The 17,756-nt window shown below is 36.9% G+C and overlaps 1 protein-coding gene and 1 long non-coding RNA gene across 3 annotated transcripts in view; one reads left to right on the top strand and one right to left on the bottom strand.

Annotated features, from left to right (window-relative positions):
- Positions 1–2,305: 2,305 nt before the first annotated feature.
- Positions 2,306–17,756, bottom strand: part of gad1b (glutamate decarboxylase 1b) — a 20,294-nt gene continuing 4,843 nt past the window's right edge. For both annotated transcript variants that reach the window (XM_048200223.1, XM_048200224.1), the window contains 14 exons: positions 16,921–17,064; positions 15,284–15,526; positions 14,710–14,800; positions 6,870–6,982; positions 6,563–6,678; positions 6,334–6,413; positions 5,273–5,327; positions 4,930–5,046; positions 4,715–4,779; positions 4,551–4,629; positions 3,771–3,920; positions 3,226–3,333; positions 3,049–3,138; positions 2,306–2,967 (listed from right to left, as the gene is read on the bottom strand). In XM_048200223.1, coding sequence (XP_048056180.1) covers positions 2,794–2,967; positions 3,049–3,138; positions 3,226–3,333; positions 3,771–3,920; positions 4,551–4,629; positions 4,715–4,779; positions 4,930–5,046; positions 5,273–5,327; positions 6,334–6,413; positions 6,563–6,678; positions 6,870–6,982; positions 14,710–14,800; positions 15,284–15,526; positions 16,921–17,064 — 1,625 coding nt within the window. In that variant the 3' untranslated portion in view covers positions 2,306–2,793. The remainder of the gene's footprint in view (positions 2,968–3,048; positions 3,139–3,225; positions 3,334–3,770; positions 3,921–4,550; positions 4,630–4,714; positions 4,780–4,929; positions 5,047–5,272; positions 5,328–6,333; positions 6,414–6,562; positions 6,679–6,869; positions 6,983–14,709; positions 14,801–15,283; positions 15,527–16,920; positions 17,065–17,756) is intronic.
- Positions 7,002–8,070, top strand: LOC125274124. The gene is made up of 2 exons (XR_007186185.1): positions 7,002–7,721; positions 7,831–8,070. It is a non-coding gene; the product is annotated as an uncharacterized LOC125274124 (long non-coding RNA).

The raw sequence follows: 17,756 nt of genomic DNA, 5'->3' as shown, positions 1-17,756 counted from the left end.
GCACAGAGTTAAAGGCCTGAACAACAATAAACATGTACAATATAGTCATATTTATATAAATGTATGTAGATTCATGTTATAATTTATATGCTTGCTTATTTCAAAGAATATCGAGTATATTGTAAAATGTATGGCACTAGTTCTGTCTTTGGCTCACAAGTACACTACTGGACCATTAAACATTAGCCTAAACTTATTTGATTATATATCTTGTCTTAAAATACAAATGAAGAACCATTACAAATGGGAGAAATACTGAACCTTTGAACACTGCTCGGCTCACGATATAAATAAAGGTCTTTGTTTATATATATTTTTATATCAGTAGAATATTTCAAACTGAAAATTGAATACCTATGTTTCACCTCACAAAGGTGTTGATTAAACACTTTACATGACCTGCTACAAGGTAAGTTCTAGAAACACAACACTAAAATACAGATCAACCACTGGTTTACACACAGACCCCACTACTACACAGAAAGGGCTTCGAGCTTCATTAAAAGGGTGCTGCGCCTTTGCTTGTCTTTATCTTGTATTTACAAACCGAAGCACCGGCTGTTACACATGATCCCAATGGACTTAGTGTGCTGTAAGGTGACCGTGTAGCTATACTATGGAAGCTCGTTTCCGTCATGGAACAAAAAAACTACAAGTAACTGCGAAAAAGATCATTGTGAGTTCATATCTTGCTTTATTTGTTGCAATTGCGAGTTTACATCTCGCATGTTCTTGCAATTACTAGTTTATATCTCGCAATTCGGACTTTATTTTTCCAATTCTAAATTTTTATATCTCACAATTCTGACTTTTTTCTCACAATTGCAAGTTTATATCTTACAATTCTGATTTTGAAAAAGTCAGAATTGTGAGATATAAACTCAGAATTATTGTGAGAAATAAAGTCAGAATTGTGATATAAGCTTGCAATCACAAAAGTAATTGCAACTTTTTTCTCATTTTTATAACGTTTTTTCTCGCAATTGTGAATTTATATCTTAGAATGTTGACATTTTTCTCCTTATTACAAGTTTTATTTGTAATTTGGAGTTTATATCTCACAATTCTAACTTTTTCTTGGAATTCTGAGTTTATGTTTCAAAATTCTGTGAAAAAAAGTCAGAATTGCGAGATACAAACCAAAGACTATAGAATAACACAAGACATGTCACTCGTATTGTTTTGAATGGGATAAAGTTTAACGCGCAATATGGCGGAATAAGTCCCGCCTTCAAAATAAGAGCCAATCGCCGACTGGTAAAATTATTGCGTCACTGCAGCGGCCGTTAGAAGCTCTGGTTTCTATAGAAACAGTCAGACTCGCGCCTCCGAAATGAGGCACAAGAGACGCACATTTAGGTCTGCGCATGCGCATTAGCTTGATCCAGCCTAAAAAATACAGTTTTTTTGTCATGATTCCAGCGTTTGGAAAAAAAATTATGAGACAGTTGTTGTCAGATTTCATTGATGATTTCAAATATGAAATTTAATCGAAAGCTTGGCAAACAGCTTTGGAGAATTTGATGTTTCCCCATTCAAAGAGATAGGAGTTGAATGGATGCCCAGGAAGTCTGAGAGGCGTTTCAAAGATGGCCGCTGAGTGAAATGACTTGTCTTAAAGGGACTTTGTATAAACTCAGAATTGTGAGAAATAAAATCAGAATTGTGATATAAACTCGCAATTACACAAGTAATTGCAACTTTTTTCTCATAATTATGAATTTTTTCTCACAATAGCGAGTTTATATCTTACAATTACGACATTTTTCTCCTTATTACAAGCTTCATTTGTAATTGCAAGTTTAAATCTCACAATTCCAACGCTATCTCATGACCAATTCGTACGTATATTACGAGGTGGCTAATTCGTACGAATTCGTACGACGTCACTCGTACAAATTCATACGTTTTGTCTAAACCTCAGTGACAGGTAGGTTTAGGGGCAGGTTTAGGGGTAGGTCATTCATACGGATTTGGCAACTTGTAAAATACAGACAATTAGTGTGATCGTACGAATTAGCCATCTCGTAAAATATGTACAAATTGCTGCGAGATTGGATTGACAATTCCAACTTTTTTTCTCGCAGCTGCAAGTTTTATTTTTAATTATGAGTTTATATTTCACAATTCTGACCTTTTTTTCTCACAGTTGTGAGTTTTATTTGTAATTGCGAGTTTATATCTCACAATTCTGACTTTTTTCTCACAACTGCGAGTTTTATTTGTAATTGCAAGTTTATATCTTACAATTCAGACATTTTTTCATCCAATTACATGTTTTATTTGTAATTATTAAGAGTTTATATCTCACAATTCTGACTTTTTTTCCTCGCAATTCCTAATTTATATCTCAAAATTCTCCGAAAGTCTTTTTGTGGAAAAAGAATTGTAATATAAACTTGCAATTACAAAAGGTAATTGCACTTTTTTTTCTTCTTACAATTATGACATTTTTTGACAAGTTTATATCTTTCAATTCTGACTTTATTTCTCGAAATTCCAGATTTTTATATTTGAAAAAAAAAAAAAGAAGTCAGAATTGTGAGATAAAAAGTCGCAATTGCCTTTTTTATTTTTGTATTCCGAAGCGGAAACAAGCCTCCATACTATACAGGCTATGTAATCTATAAGTTAAAGATCTAAAGACATTGAGAAGAAGGACAGAACATATTGGACCACAACACGACGTCGAAACATAGCCATTAAATGTGTAGACCGCACGACTGTCCTGTCGAGTGGATGAAGGAGATGCCTGAGCCGCTATTATAGACACAGAGCTGCAGTTCTCTGCTCTTACAGGTCATTACCCAGCCTCTCGATCTCGTCGATGAGGAAGTCGATGTCTGACTTGGTGACGGCATGATTGGAGACGACCATTCGGAAGAAGTTGACTTTGTCTCCCTGTGGTTGGTATCCTACCATGGTTGTACCGCACTCCATCATCATTGCTTTGATCTTCGGTGCCACCTGCAAGAGAAAACAGAGTAATTATGACACCAGTCTGTGTGCTTGTTACTCTTGTTTTGGTAATTAGATGAGATGAAGTACCCTGTGCAGCTTCTCCCTTCGTTCGTCTCCAGATGGCATGCCACGCAAGCTTGGTGGAATATACCAGAAGCAAACATTTGTGTGCTGGGGCTGTAGACAGCAAAATAAAAACCATTACATTCAGTATTAGGTAAGCAGTTCTTTCAATCTATAAGTATGTGTGTGACAGATACAAACCTGGCCCTCAAAGACCATTTCATATCCCTCACGGTTCTTGATTTTATTGTAGAGATATTCAGAAAGCTCCAGGCATCTGTCAATATGCTGCTCAAACCCAATTGTGCCCTGCATGGATAAAATTCACCAGGAAGAAAAAAATTTTTTTCTAAGCAAAATACTCAATGCTATAGCCACATAATTGTCTTTATATTAAAAGTTGGACATATAACTGTATTATCATATAGTACACTCATGCAAATCAACTACATACATTTATTTTGTCACTAAATGTAACTCAATTATTGCCCAGCTCTTTACATAAAGTTCGATATATGTCTGACTTTATCGGCATACATAATGTGATATAGAGCAAATTTCTTGATTGCTTGTATCATTTCAGAATGTAAACTATACTATCACCCAGCTCTAATCTGCTGGATGTGACTAAGAGATAATGATTTTCTTTAAAACTGTTTCAAAACCATGTGTATTGTGAAAAACGCTATACAAATAAATTTGACTTGACTTGACATGACATGACATAATCGGCTGTTGTGACCCACCTTGGCCTTCCACATGAGCCAGAATTTGAAGATGTCTACATGTCTGCCACACTGGATGGCCTTGTCACCGGTGTCATAGGTCACATCATACTGTTTGTCTGGTTGGAAGAGGTATCCAGCGCACATGGAGTTGCAGCCCTGCAGAATGCCCTGTAACAGAAGCACAGCATTACTTGTATTCATGTCCATCTCAAATGCATCTCCTGTGATCAGTAGCTGTATTAACTAAACTTTAAATGTATTTGAGTTCACTTGATCTATGTATTCATTTAGCAGATGATTCATTTAGGTGTGTAACTGCATATAGCCAAGATTTTTGTTTAAACTTGTACATGTGTACTGTTCAGAGATTTTGGGTTGGTAAGATTATTTAATATTTTTAAAAGAAGTCTCTTATGATCACCAAAGCTGCATTTATTTGATCAAAAATACAGTAAAAGCAGTACTATTGTAAAATATTATTACATTTTAAAATAACTGTTTTTTAGGTAAATATATTTTAAAATGTAATTCCTGTGGTCAAAGATGAGTTTTCAGCATCATTACTCCAGTCTTCAGTGTCACATGATCCTTCAGAAATCATTCTAATATGCTGATTTGCTGCTTAAGAAACATTTCTGATTATTATCAATGTTAAAAACATTTTTTCAGAATTCTTTGCTGAATAGAAAGTTCAAAAGAACAGCATTTGAAATAGAAATCATTCGGAAATGTTTTTTTTTTTACTGACCCCAAACTTTTGAACGGTAGTGTATATTTATGTTTATGTCAAAATCTCACCTTCTCTCTAACCAGGATGGCTGAACATTGCAATGGTACACCCATCATCTTATGAGGGTTCCACGTGACAGAGTTCGCCCTGAAACAAACAGGCAAGTGGGTTTTCAGCTCACACTGCACCTTTCCTGTGATATACAGTCATTTTAGCTTTGATTTGTACATACCTCTCAATGCCGTTTAGCTTGTGACGGTGTTTCCTGGACATCAACAGTCCTCCGCCCCATGCGCCCTGAAGATGTACAAACACCACTGACTGACTCTTTTAAGATTTATTCATTAATTTATTCAGTGATCCATATACTGTTTCATCTATTTAGTTACAATTTCAACTAATCCTGAAAGCACGAATTAGAAATGCATGCATTCAGGTCAAACTTACATCCACATGCAACCACAGGTTGTACTTCTCGCAGATGTCAGCAATGTCATTGATGGGATCGAATGCTCCATATACTGTGGTACCAGCCGTTGCATTCACAAACAGTGGCACATGACCCTAAAATAAACATTTAAAATGTACATTCACTGTTAATAGTACAGCTTAAAGATAAGTGCCACTTTATTAACAGAAGCACTCAGAATTAGTACATAAGGGTCAAATCATCCATCAGCTTGAGGATACTGGTATTGATCCACAATTCTTCAAGCACAGAGGTTAAATACTCTGACTCAATTGTCTCGACAGCACAGAACAATGCAGTGTAGTCTGTTAATTTACTTACCTTCTGTTTGGCATCAATGATCTTAGCCTCTAAGTCAGCAGGTATGACACGCCCCCTAAAACAAGACAGCCAATGAGGTGTAAGTGGGAGGGACTATAAAAGCAAATAAACAAATAAGACATGAACTTTGAAAGAAAGTAACTAAGTGGTTAAATATATTTAAAATATTTTATATTTAAATATTAAAATGTCATATTTAAAAATAAAATTTTTCTCCTATTATATATATATAGTTCGATTGAACCATCAAAATTGGAGAAAAATATTATATATATATATATATATATATATATATATATATATAGTTCGATTGAGCCATCAAAATTGGAGAAAAATATTATATATATATATATATATATATATATATACACACTACCGCTCAAAAGTTTGGGATCGGTAAGATTTTTAATGTTTTTAAAAGAAGTTTTGTCTGCTCACCAAGGCTTAATTTATTTAATTAAAAATACAGTAAAACAGTAATATTGTGAAAAATTATTACAATTTAAAATAACTGTTTTCTATTTGAATATATTTTACAAAGTAATTTATTCTCGTGTTGGCAAAGCTGAATTTTCTGAATAACTCCAGTCTTCAGTGTCACATGATCCTTCAGAAATCATTCTAATATGATGATTAGTTCCTCAAGAAATATTTGTTATTATTATCAATGTTGAAAACAGTTGTGTACTTTTTTTTCAGGATTCCTTGATGAATAGAAAGTTCAAAAGAACAGCATTTATCTAAAATAAAAAGCTTTTGTAACATTTTACACTACCGTTCAAACGTTTGGGGTCAGTAAGATTTTTAATTTTTTTTAAAAGAAATTAAAGAAATTAATACTTTTATTCAGCAAGGATGCATTAAATCAATCAGAAGTGATATATATATATATATATATATATATATATATATATATATATATACACTTAACATCAGAAAAGTGGACTGAGAAGTAAAAAAAGATGCATTTTTTTTGTTTTTTTAAGTTGTTCTACAAACATAGTTTTGTGCTTTTTATTCTTATAGGCTATAACTGACACAGAACTGTACTATCATGATACCTCTCATCTGTCTTCAGGAGAATGACATTTTCTCTGCCAAATCCAAGTACAGCTCCTGCCTTTTTGATTGAATAATGACTCTGCAAAAAATAAACAGTGTTGCCAGTCAAACAAACGGCCAAAATACTAGATAGAAGACAATTAATGCAACCCTACACTAACGCTACAAAAACTATATGCGACCCCTAGAGGGAGACAAATGCTCTGTTTAACTGCAGTGTGCACTTACATGTTCAGATGTGAAAAGCACGAGTCGTGGTGCTGCAGACATGCCTTTGGTTTTGACTTCTGGGAAATACTTATACCGCGCAACCATCACACTGTACATGTTTGATATGGCACCACCTGTGAACAGATGAGCATTCATTGTATTTCAGCACCACTGACAGCTGGTTTTCCTAAATTAAATGTGTTAAAGGAATTAAGCCAACTTGAAAATCTACCGGTATGTTTTTGGGTGAAGAGAACACCATACATTTGTAATGGTAATATTAAATCATTTGGTTTGTTATGGATTATTTCGATTGATTATTTACCTGGTGAGAAGAGTCCATCGCCATCACCGTTAGGCCAGCCAATGATCTCTCTCATCTTCTTTAGGGTCAGCTGCTCCATCAGAACAAACACGGGCGCGATCTCGTATGTGAACCTGAACAGACACACACAGGAAGACCATATTTAGTCAAGAATAAACGTTTTTTTTTCTTCTAAAAGTTTAACAATCAAATCATAGTGTAAATAAATGATATCCAATAATAAAAGAAATTAAACTTGTCAAGAAGAAAATAAAATTATTATTTTCCCCCACAGTATTTCACATTCACATTATTTTCATTGATGATTTTTGAGTTAGTTTTGGTCCTCGATTCTGATTGGACGAGAGGCTTTCCAAGCGTGCTAATGACAAGGAAGTAATGTGTGGTGTTTATTTATTTATTTGACTTGGTTATGAGGTTCGTTTAATTATGTTCAGCTTCTCCAAATCGTCGAAATCAGCCAGCTACTTCAGAGAATCACAGTCCCTGCAGACATCACATGCTGTCCCATCAGAGGTACATTCTGTCCCTCTCGGCTGCTTTGAATATCGCTAATTAAAAGACGGCTGTGATAGACTAGATAAGGGCTCATTTCAGGGTGTTTTAATGAAGGGAGTGAGTACTCTGATGGCTATCTGTCCGTCTAAATGGAGGAGTTCAGCTGACGGGGGACAGACAGCGCACAAATGAGGGGACGGCTGCGCGCACGAGATAAGAACACGCTCCAGCACAAATCCATCTCATTCAGAGAAAGGATGGACGAAAGTGTGATGGAACACAACTAGGACAGGGAACAGCCCCGGGCAGACTCATTGTTCAGCTCCGTCACAAAAGGAACAAAGATTTAAGACAGTAAAATAACCGAGAATCATCAATAACATGCAGCTAAAACATGATTCCGGCTGTCATAATGTCATATAAATAGAACAATGTTTTTTTTTTTTTTTTTTCTCTCCCTCAGACCTTACACGTGTTGGATTTGACAAATTGCATTTTCATGTACAAAGGAGAAGAAACCAACAGGAAATTTAATACCTGCCTGAATATTGTGGCAGCACAATGTATATTGGGACCTTTTATATAGGCTTATTCATTGCACTATATTATGAAATTGTGTGATATGCATTTGCATAACTTAAAATAATAATCAAATACTCAGTATAAGCACAATATGTTGATCAAATAAACAAGAGACGGTACATAATTTCTGTTGTGACAGCGATTGTCTTATAAAAGTGATTTTTGAGTACTGTGTATCTTAAAGGGTTAGTTCACACAAAAATGATAATTTTGTCACATCCGTAAGACCTTCGTTCATCTTCGGAACACAAATTAAGATGTTTTTCATAAAATGCGACGAGAATACTTTTTGTGCACCAAAAAAACAAAATATCGACTTTATTCAACAATATCTGATGGGCGATTTCAAATCTCTGCTTCATGAAAGCTTTACGAATCTTTTGTTTCGAATCAGTGGTTCGGAGCACCAAAGTCACGTGATTTCAGTAAACAAAGCTTTGTTATGTCATACAGTAAGTGTTTTGAAATTTCAATGGTTCACCGGTGGGGTGTGTGACTTTGGCAGTTTGATACACTCTGAAGCACTGATTCGAAACAAAACACTCGAAAAGCTTCGAAGCTTAATGAAGCAGAGTTTTGAAATCGCCCATCACTAGATCTTGTTGAATAAAGTCGTTATTTAATTTTTTTGGTGCACAAAAAGTATTAACGTCGCTTCATAACATTAAGGTTGAACCACTGTAGTCACATGAACTGTTTTAAATATATCTTTAGTAGCTTTCTGTGCATTGAAAGTGTTAATTGTCTTTCTGGCAATGGAAGCCTGACTGAGCCATTGGATTTTTATCAAAAATATCTCAATTTGTGTTCCGAAGATGAACGAAGGTTATGTGGAACGATGAGTAATTAGCCTAATGACAGAATTTTCATTTTTGGGTGAACTAACCCTTTAATTCAGTATCTCGTTTTGGTCAGATATCAATACTGGCATCAACCACAGAAATCATAGAGACAAAAGGTCTTTACTAGCAACCACACACCCTAAATACACACACAAGCTCCTTGAAAAGCCTATAGAAACAAGCCAAAATTTAATTTAAAAATATCTTTTTTTGTCTTTTATGTTAAGCTATTTTGAGGGTGTAGGGGGAATTCTTTGTGTGTGTGTGTCAGTCCATTAGCTGCCGGTCAGTGTATGTCACTGCTGATGAGAAATAATGGGTCTAAATTAGTCATGGTGAATAATGACAGAATAAGCAGCATTTGCAGCCAGTCCAATTCACTGAATAGGACACTCCCCTTTCTCTTCTCACAAAGCCCTTTCTATAGAGCATTTGTTAGTGTGTTTGTGTGAAGGTGGCAGCAGCAGAAGCGACAATCTCATCAGTGCAGAAATGAAACATTCTAAAACGTTGCAGGTGAAATCCTTCAAAATGGGGCAGTGAGCAGTGGGAGGCGAACAGAACAGCTTTATCCCTGGAGCTAGAAGACGGCATAATGTGGGAGAGAAGGAGAAATGTTTATCCTGAGATTTGGAGCGGCTGAAAATGCTTTAGCGTAAAGTGAAGAACTAATCAACATCCTCCTCCCAGAGAGACTCCCACACTCTCATCTAGTGAACTACTGCCATTAGTACTTCATGTAAAAGCACTATCATGACTCCATCTGCCTTTGGATACAAATATAGTGCTTTTTAACATCATATCCGTGCTTTACAGGAATGAGATCTGAAGAAAGGGCAAAATTCAAGGTTTAATACAGGAAACCGGCCAACACCATCGATCACCTCTTGACTTCTCAAATGTCAGCAGCACTTGTGGATGTGTTTATTTATACTGTTAAAAATCATATAAAGCAAATGTCACAAAGAAAACACTACAGAATAATGAGCTGCCTTGGTGTCTACTGCATGTGGAAAATGTGAAACATGAAAATTGTGTTCAGATGGGGTGTTCACATTCAGATTGTATTCATATTATCAAATAATCCAAAGCACGCAGGATCTGCTAAGCTAATGGAACAATACTGTAAATGGCATAAAAATACATTGTAAACATTGTAAAATAGGCAATAATTGTATAAGTATATCCTCTTGCATTCTCAGCCATATTAAATGTTTTTATCACAATGCTCTCTGGGAATGCCTTTTTATATGTGCCCTTCAAGTGGAGTTGGAAAATATTGAGCAGATGAATGAATGAGCAACGTCATATTTACAGGTGAGAAACTCGGAATTATAAATGATACATCAGTTGCCAAGTTGTGATGTCTTAAGGGTGTGCTGATTTGCTGTAACACTGATCTATAATATAGGGTGAATTCAGGGTGATTGGGACACTTTTTGCCATTGAGATGAATTGGAAAAAGTGTCCGAATCAACCTGAATTACTATAATGTAATACATCTATAAACTATATACATATCAGTGAGGGGGAAGCAAGTCTATCCACCTTATTTGGTGCTTATTTATTTGGCTTTTTTTTCTTCCAAGTTCGAGACTTCCGATTCATTAGCCGCTGTACACTCTAAAAAATGCTGGGTTAAAAACAACCCAAGTTGGGTTGAAAATGGACAAACCCAGCAATTGGGTTGTTTTAACCCAGCGGTTGTGTTAAATGTTTGCCCAACCTGCTGGGTAGTTTTATTTAACTCAACTATTGTTTAAAAATTACTGTATTGCTTAATTAAAATTAACCCAAAGTATGTTGGAAATGAACATTTATTAATGTTAAATGAATAATTATTAAACAATAAACATTTATTAAATTGCTTATTAATAAATTTATATTGATAAACTATTAAACTAAATTTATATTAATAAAATATTAAAGCTTATTAATAAACATTCACCTTTTGTCTATTATTGTTGCCTCTAATTGCATCTGGTTTTTAATTTCCCCAACTATTTTGGGTTCATTTTAAGCTAGCCATATAGCAATTTTTAAACAATAGTTGGTTTAAATAAAACTACCCAGCAGGTTGGGCAAACATTTAACCCAACCACTGGGTTTGTCCATTTTCAACCCAACTTGGGTTGTTTTTAACCCAGCATTTTTTAGAGTGTAAATAACTCTAAGAATTACAAAGTGCAGTAAACAGTAAAACTATATGCACTACAAACCAGTGTTTATGAATATGATAAATTAAAATAATATAATAACAAATAGGCAGCATATAGGACTTGGTCATCTAAAATACACTCAAAAAAATATTTATTGATGCTGTTGTTTTCATGTTGAAACAACATTTTTCAATCAAGTATAATCAAATATGGAAAACAGGATTCTCATTTTCCATCGTGCATGCACGGGGCTGAATAGGGAGAGTAAATGTTGAAATACATAAAGTTTTATTTTATGGATTTTTAGTAAGATGAGAAAACGTTAATGTCTATTATGTTGTATTTAAAATAGTTTCTGTTATGTTGGTGCTGGAAGTGAATGAGACCGGAGGCCTTGCACATTTAAGTTACAAATGGCCAAATCCGCTCTTCTGTTAAAAATGATGTATCACGGATTACTTAATGTAACAAAAACATTTAGTTTTGTGATACCATGTAAACAAGTGCATAGAAATGAATAATTTTCACCATTTTGAATTTAGATGTAGTTATTTGGGTTTATTGTTCACAATATATTTCTTTTGTTTAGGCTACTTCCATGGTATGTTTTCAACTCTGAGGTACAAGCTTCCTACATGCCCTTTTAGGCAGCATAACATGTGATACTGCTTTAAATTTTGTCCAAAATGGAATATAAACAGATTTCATGTCAGAAGTGCATCCCTAAAATACTGCCTATGTAGGCAGCTCGCTATATTGAAACAGACCCTATAAATTCTTTTATGTTTTTGGCTCTGCTCTGTTCTCTCTTTCTTTTCGTATGTGGCATGAATTAGCTTAAGAGGATATTAATCAAAGTAATTCCCTATTGCCAAAACCCATTGTTCATAGTTATGGCTATTTAACAAGGCCTTTCTCATCATAAGTGACTTCTATTATAAGAAGCTCTCTATTTATATTAAGAAAGACAGCTGTAATGAAGTGCTCGGTCCTCTGAGATCAAAATGGCCTCTGGGAGTAAAATGCGATGGCCAGACTGCTCAGCCCGCAGGGACGCGCTCTCCGACTGGCTGGTCCCAGCTGGCACAGGCTTCCTACCAGCCCACAGTCAGACACAATCAATGGGCTGTTAAATAGATTTGGTACAAGTCCATTCTGTGCTTTAGTGTTGTAAGACTCTTCAGTGCTGCACAGGCTCAGTCATATGCTTCATGAAAAAAAACTCATCAGCTTCTGTTTTATATATGGGATAAAGGGTTCGTTTTCAGCCGGGGAAGTGGTCACAAAGGTTAAATCTCAAGAAGTATAAGGTTTTGAATACAAATTTCTAAGTCGCACAAATCCTTGTTTTTTATCAGTGGTAATAATTTGGGTGAGTTACATATTATATAAGAAAGGTAGATTTAAAGGACTGTGTTTATGCAGAAAATTACGCTCAGAAATAGACCATCCTGATTCCTTATTCGCTTAAGCAAATTTGTGCGACAACTCAAATGAGTTTTAGCATTTTAACACTTCTGGTTCTATCATCCTGAAGTCAATGGCTTTGGTTAAATGCCTGAAATACAGTCTGTGGTTAATACAAGTTCAAGATATTTTTACATTTTATTTTATGACATAAAACACATCAGTAATATCCCACTTGTGATTTTTAAAAGCTTTTACTTGTCTGAAAAACGGCGGTTGCTGTCAAGTGTCTAAATGGGATTACAGAGGTTGTTGGGGACATTAAACGTCATCAGACAAACCGGAAAACTCATCTACTCACAAGTCGCTTTCACAGCCTCATTGTGTTTATAATCAGCTCTAGCAAACTATTCTAAATCAAACTTTCAGGGAAAATGTTTTTAAATAAATATTGAAAGAGATGGTGGTGATAGCATACGTTTAGTTTTTTACTTCTGCCGATTGTATTTAGACTTCAAAATTCATAAAAAATGTGTTCATTTGTGAAGGTTATCATGTTGGACAAAACATGTAAGAATCATAAACTTTTGTTGGTTACAGAGTTTGTCGAGGGAACTTCTGGGTTGGCCTACAAAAATAAATCAGCACTGCAATGCTCTATACCTATGTGTTTTCTGCAATTTAAAAAGGAATAAAAATATTCAAATATTCAATGTGTCAGTGCAATCTATACTATCGTTTCTTTCCTAATCACCTTTGTACACCGCATGAGCAACTCATCAGACAGAAATGTCCAATAAAACAGCTCAAGTCAATTTGCTCTTTATGTCACGCAGTGCAGTGGCCAAATGTGTAACTCTATGGGCTGATCAATATGCAATCTCACATGCCTGGAGGGCACCGGGGTGGTAACAGCAATCAGAGACATCACTCGATACAGAGTTGACAAAGGCAGCGCCTCTAGCCATAGCGTTTAAACAAACCCTTTACATAACCTCAGAGCATCGGAAATACTTACATGCATAACACAGACAACATGCTGTTATTTCCAAATGACCCCACCGAGAGGAGAGGAGAGGAGAGGAGAGGAGAGGAGAGGAGAGGAGAGGAGAGGAGAGGAGAGGAGAGGAGAGGAGAGGAGAGGAGAGGGGAGGAGAGGGGAGGGGAGGGGAGGAGAGGAGAAGAGAGGAGAGGAGAGGAAACTAGAGGAGAGAAGAGGAGATTAGAGGAGAAGGGAGGAGAGGAGAATTGAGGAGATGAGAGGAGAGGGGAGGAGAGGAGACTAAAAGAGAGGACATTAGAGGAGAGGATGGAAAGGAGAAGAGAGGATGGGGGGTGGAGGAGACTAGAGGAGAGAGGGGAGGAAAGGAACCTAGAGGAGAGGAGAAGTGAGGACAGGAGATTAGAGGAGAGGAGACTAGAGGAGAGGAGCGGGAAGAGAAGGGAGGAGATTAGATGAGAGGACAGGGAAGGAGAGGAGACTTGAGGAGAGGAGGGGGGAGAAGGGAGGAAATTAGAGGAGAGGAGAAGGGAGGAGAGGAGAGGAGATGAGAGGAGAGGGAAGGAAAGGAGACTAGAGGAGAGGGGAGGAGACTAGAAGAGAAGACACTAGAGGAGAGGATGGAGAGGATACTAGAGGAGAGGAGAGGGGAAGAGGAGACTAGAGGAGAAGAGAGGGGAGGAGAAGAAACTAGAGGAGAGGAGAGGGGAAGAGGAGACTAGAGGAGAAGAGAGGGGAGGAGAAGAAACTAGAGGAGAGGAGAGGAGAGGAGAGGAGAGGGAAAGAGGAGACTAGAGGAGAAGAGAGGGGAGGAGATTAGAAGAGAGAAGACTAAAGGAGAGGGGAGGAGACTAGAAGAGAGGACACTAGAGGAGAGGATGGAGAGGAGACTAGAGGAGAGGAGAGGAGAGGAGGAGAAGAGAGGGGAGGAGAGGAAACTAGAGGAGAGGAGAGGAGATTAGAGGAGAGGAAACTAGAGGAGAGGGGAGGAGACTAGAAGAGAGGACACTAGAGTAGAGGAGAGGAGAGGAGAGGAGAGGAGAGGAGAGGAGAGGAGGAGACTAGAGGAGAAGAGAGGGGAGGAGAGGAGATTAGAGGAGAGGAGACTAGAGGAGAGGAAATGACATGAGAGGAGAGGAGACTATGAGAGGAGAGGAGACTAGAGAAGACTAGAGGGGAAGGGAGGGGAGGAGATGACAAGAGAGGAGAATATGAGAGGAGAGGAGACTAGAAGAGAGGATGGGGAGGAGAGGAGAGGACAGGACAGAAGAGGAGAGGAGACTATGAGAGGAGAGGAGAGGAGAGGAGAGGAGAGGAGAGGAGAGGAGAGGAGACTGATTTGAATAACTCACATGTTAGTGTTGGCAGTAGAGGTGAGCCATTCTCCAGCGAGACCAATGATGTCCAGTCCAGATGAAAGCTGATTAAAAAATCTAGGATGACCTGAGAAGAGATTTTACAGGAAATATAAGGACAAAAGTGCAAACAAATACCCTTTAATGGCATAAAATTAATCAACGAGTACAAAAATACTTTCTACATGTCAGCTATACACTGATGTTCACTTGAATTGAATTTGGGGTTGGTAAGTTTTGTGTTAATGTTTTTGAAAGAATCTCTCACCCATGCTGCATTTATTTGAGCAAAAATAGAGGAAAAACAGTAATATTGTGAAATATTGTTACAATTTAAAATAACTGTTTTCTATGTGAATATATATACAATATCCAAAACATACCATTTCATATAATAAAGATATATCTTATGTGGATAAATAGGGACAACCTGTAGGAATTTATCATTGGTTTAAAATCAGAATCATCTCAAATATCTGTTGTAAGATATAAATTATATTCATTATATGGTTAAAGTAATAGGTATAAGTGACGATTGGCCGATGTGAGAGATTGTTACATTGGCCTGTACCTGTTCTCACTCCATACTTAAGCGTGTCTCTGCAGTCCACCAGGATCTGCTCCAGGGACTCTGGTTGATCTGACAACTCCAGGTTGAAGCCCTCCATCCCCTCCAGAAGCTGGTGAGGGTGATGGAAGTCCAGCACTTTGGTAGATCTGTCGAAGGTCTTGCGAACGTAATTGGTGAGGATCTCCACCACCTCAAGAAGAAACTGGATTGTTTGTTCCTCTCCGTTCTTTGCAGGCAGTAGATCTAGAATAAAGTCAGCATGTAAGGATTTATTTATTTATTAAACTGAAAAGTATCAGTGGGGTTGAAGTGGGCAGGAGGAGGTGAAAACTCTTGAAACCCACATTGAAAATTTGGGATTTTTTCATCTAATCCTTAATGCCTGCATTTTTTCTAGGTCACTAATCAATAAGTGACAGTGATCATGTGAACTCATTGTACTTGCATGGATGCACAACATGCTTGATCATCAGGTTTTGTTCATGCAGCTAAAAGGGTTAGTTCACCCAAAAATGAAAATTCTGTCATTAATCACTTACCCACATGTCATTCCACACCCATAAGACCTTCGTTCATCTTCGGACAACAAATGCAGATATTTTTTATTAAATCTGAGAGGTATATGACTCGTCCATAGACAGCAATTTAACCACCACTTTTGAGGTACAGAAAGGTACTAAAGACATTGTTAAAAAAGTCCACATGACTGCAGTCGTTCAACCTTAATTTTATGGAGCGACGAGAATACTTTTTGTGCACAAAACAAAAATAACGACTTTATTCAACAATATCTTCTCTTCTGTGTCATTCTCATGCGCTGTTTTTAGTTCTACGTCAGAATGCGGGCTCATTATTGGCCAAAGCTGATCACATGATCAGCACGATGCATGCATGTGATGCTGACGCAGGAGCCTCCCAATAATGAGTCGCCGTTCGAACGTAGGCCTAGAACCTGGAAGGCTAAATGTAAACAGTGTATGAGAATGACACAGAAGAGAAGATATTGTTGAATAAAGTCGTTATTTTTGTTTGTTCTTTGCACACAAAAAGCATTCTCATCGCTTCATAAAATTAAGGTTGAACGGCTGTAGTCATGTCGACTTTTTTAACAATGTCTGGACCTTGAAAGTGGTGGTTAAATTGCTGTCTATGGACGAGTCATATATCTACCTCTCAGATTTCTTTAAAAAATGTGTTATAATTTGTGTTCCGAAGATGAATGAAGGTCTTAAGGGTGTGGAACGACATGAGGGTGAGTAATTAATGACAGAAATTTCATTTTTGGGTGAACTAACCCTTTAAGTGCTGCTGTCATTAAAGCATACAGGGGACAAAATACGACATTCCAAACTCATAAAAACTTCAGCTGTTTAAAACATTTAAATTGTTTGCTGAGAATACAAGTTGCAAAGAAAAAATTATTAAATTACAAAGCAGTAAAAAAAAATTTTTTCATGCATAGACATAGTTGTCTCAGATTATTTGGCCATATCATGATTTTAGTTTAGAATAATATATTTAATTCTAATTTTTTGCATTTGTGCTTCATCTAAAAAAGCAAACAGTAAAAGAAACAGATTCAAATGTTTAACTTTAAAAAGCATTAAGAATGAATATTAATTAAAATTTGTCATTACCTCGAGCGAACAGATTGGAGAAGTCTATCTCTGCGCGTGTGAAGCGCTCGCTGTTGTCACACGTCAGCTGGTTCTTCGCGCTCTCCTTGAAGGCGCCCACCATACGACTCTTCTCATCCAGACTGTTGTTCTTCTGCAGGAAACCTGCATCATTACAACACGGGGGAGAATTGCAAAACATATCCTCAGCCTTGATTCTAGATGCCAAGGGGGAAAGTTGTAGGCTATCTCAACCAGTTGCTTAACAAAAGCAACTAGCAGCAGGTTTGCGCTCTGATATTTATACCAAAGGGTTATTCCAGTGGCTGGAGTTTTATGGGGCAGCGCTATTATGGATTGGTTGAGGTTCAGAGGTGCTACTGTAGCCATGACATCAGAGGACGTGTAAGTTTTTTTTTTTTTTTAGGGGGGGGGGAATCATGAAACCCTGTTGAAACACTGTTGAGTTTGGATCTATCATCCTTCACAGATTCCGCTCGACTAACCAGATGCTCCATGTCATTAACTGCCGACAGGCACATTCAATAGATCCATCGAGGATGTTTTATTGGAGCATCTTACATGAACATGAACAAACATGTTTAGGCAAAACAGAAAGACCCACTTAAGAGAGTCAAACACCAAGATGTCCAAAAAATAATATAAAATAACCTATGGTTTTCGTTCATAATGCATACATTCTTTACCATTTCGACTGATTTTATTTATGGAGGTCTGCGTATAGCTATTAAATATTGTAAAACATGGATCACAGATGGTTAGTAAGATTATAAAGAATATTTTTCAATATTTAACAGCATATTTCCTCAGAGCATCCGTCTTTCGGTCACGAGGGC

The sequence above is a fragment of the Megalobrama amblycephala genome, linkage group LG8 (assembly GCF_018812025.1).
Source record: "Megalobrama amblycephala isolate DHTTF-2021 linkage group LG8, ASM1881202v1, whole genome shotgun sequence".
In the NCBI taxonomy this organism is placed as follows: domain Eukaryota; kingdom Metazoa; phylum Chordata; class Actinopteri; order Cypriniformes; family Xenocyprididae; genus Megalobrama; species Megalobrama amblycephala.
This window is presented reverse-complemented; position numbering and strand designations above follow the sequence as displayed.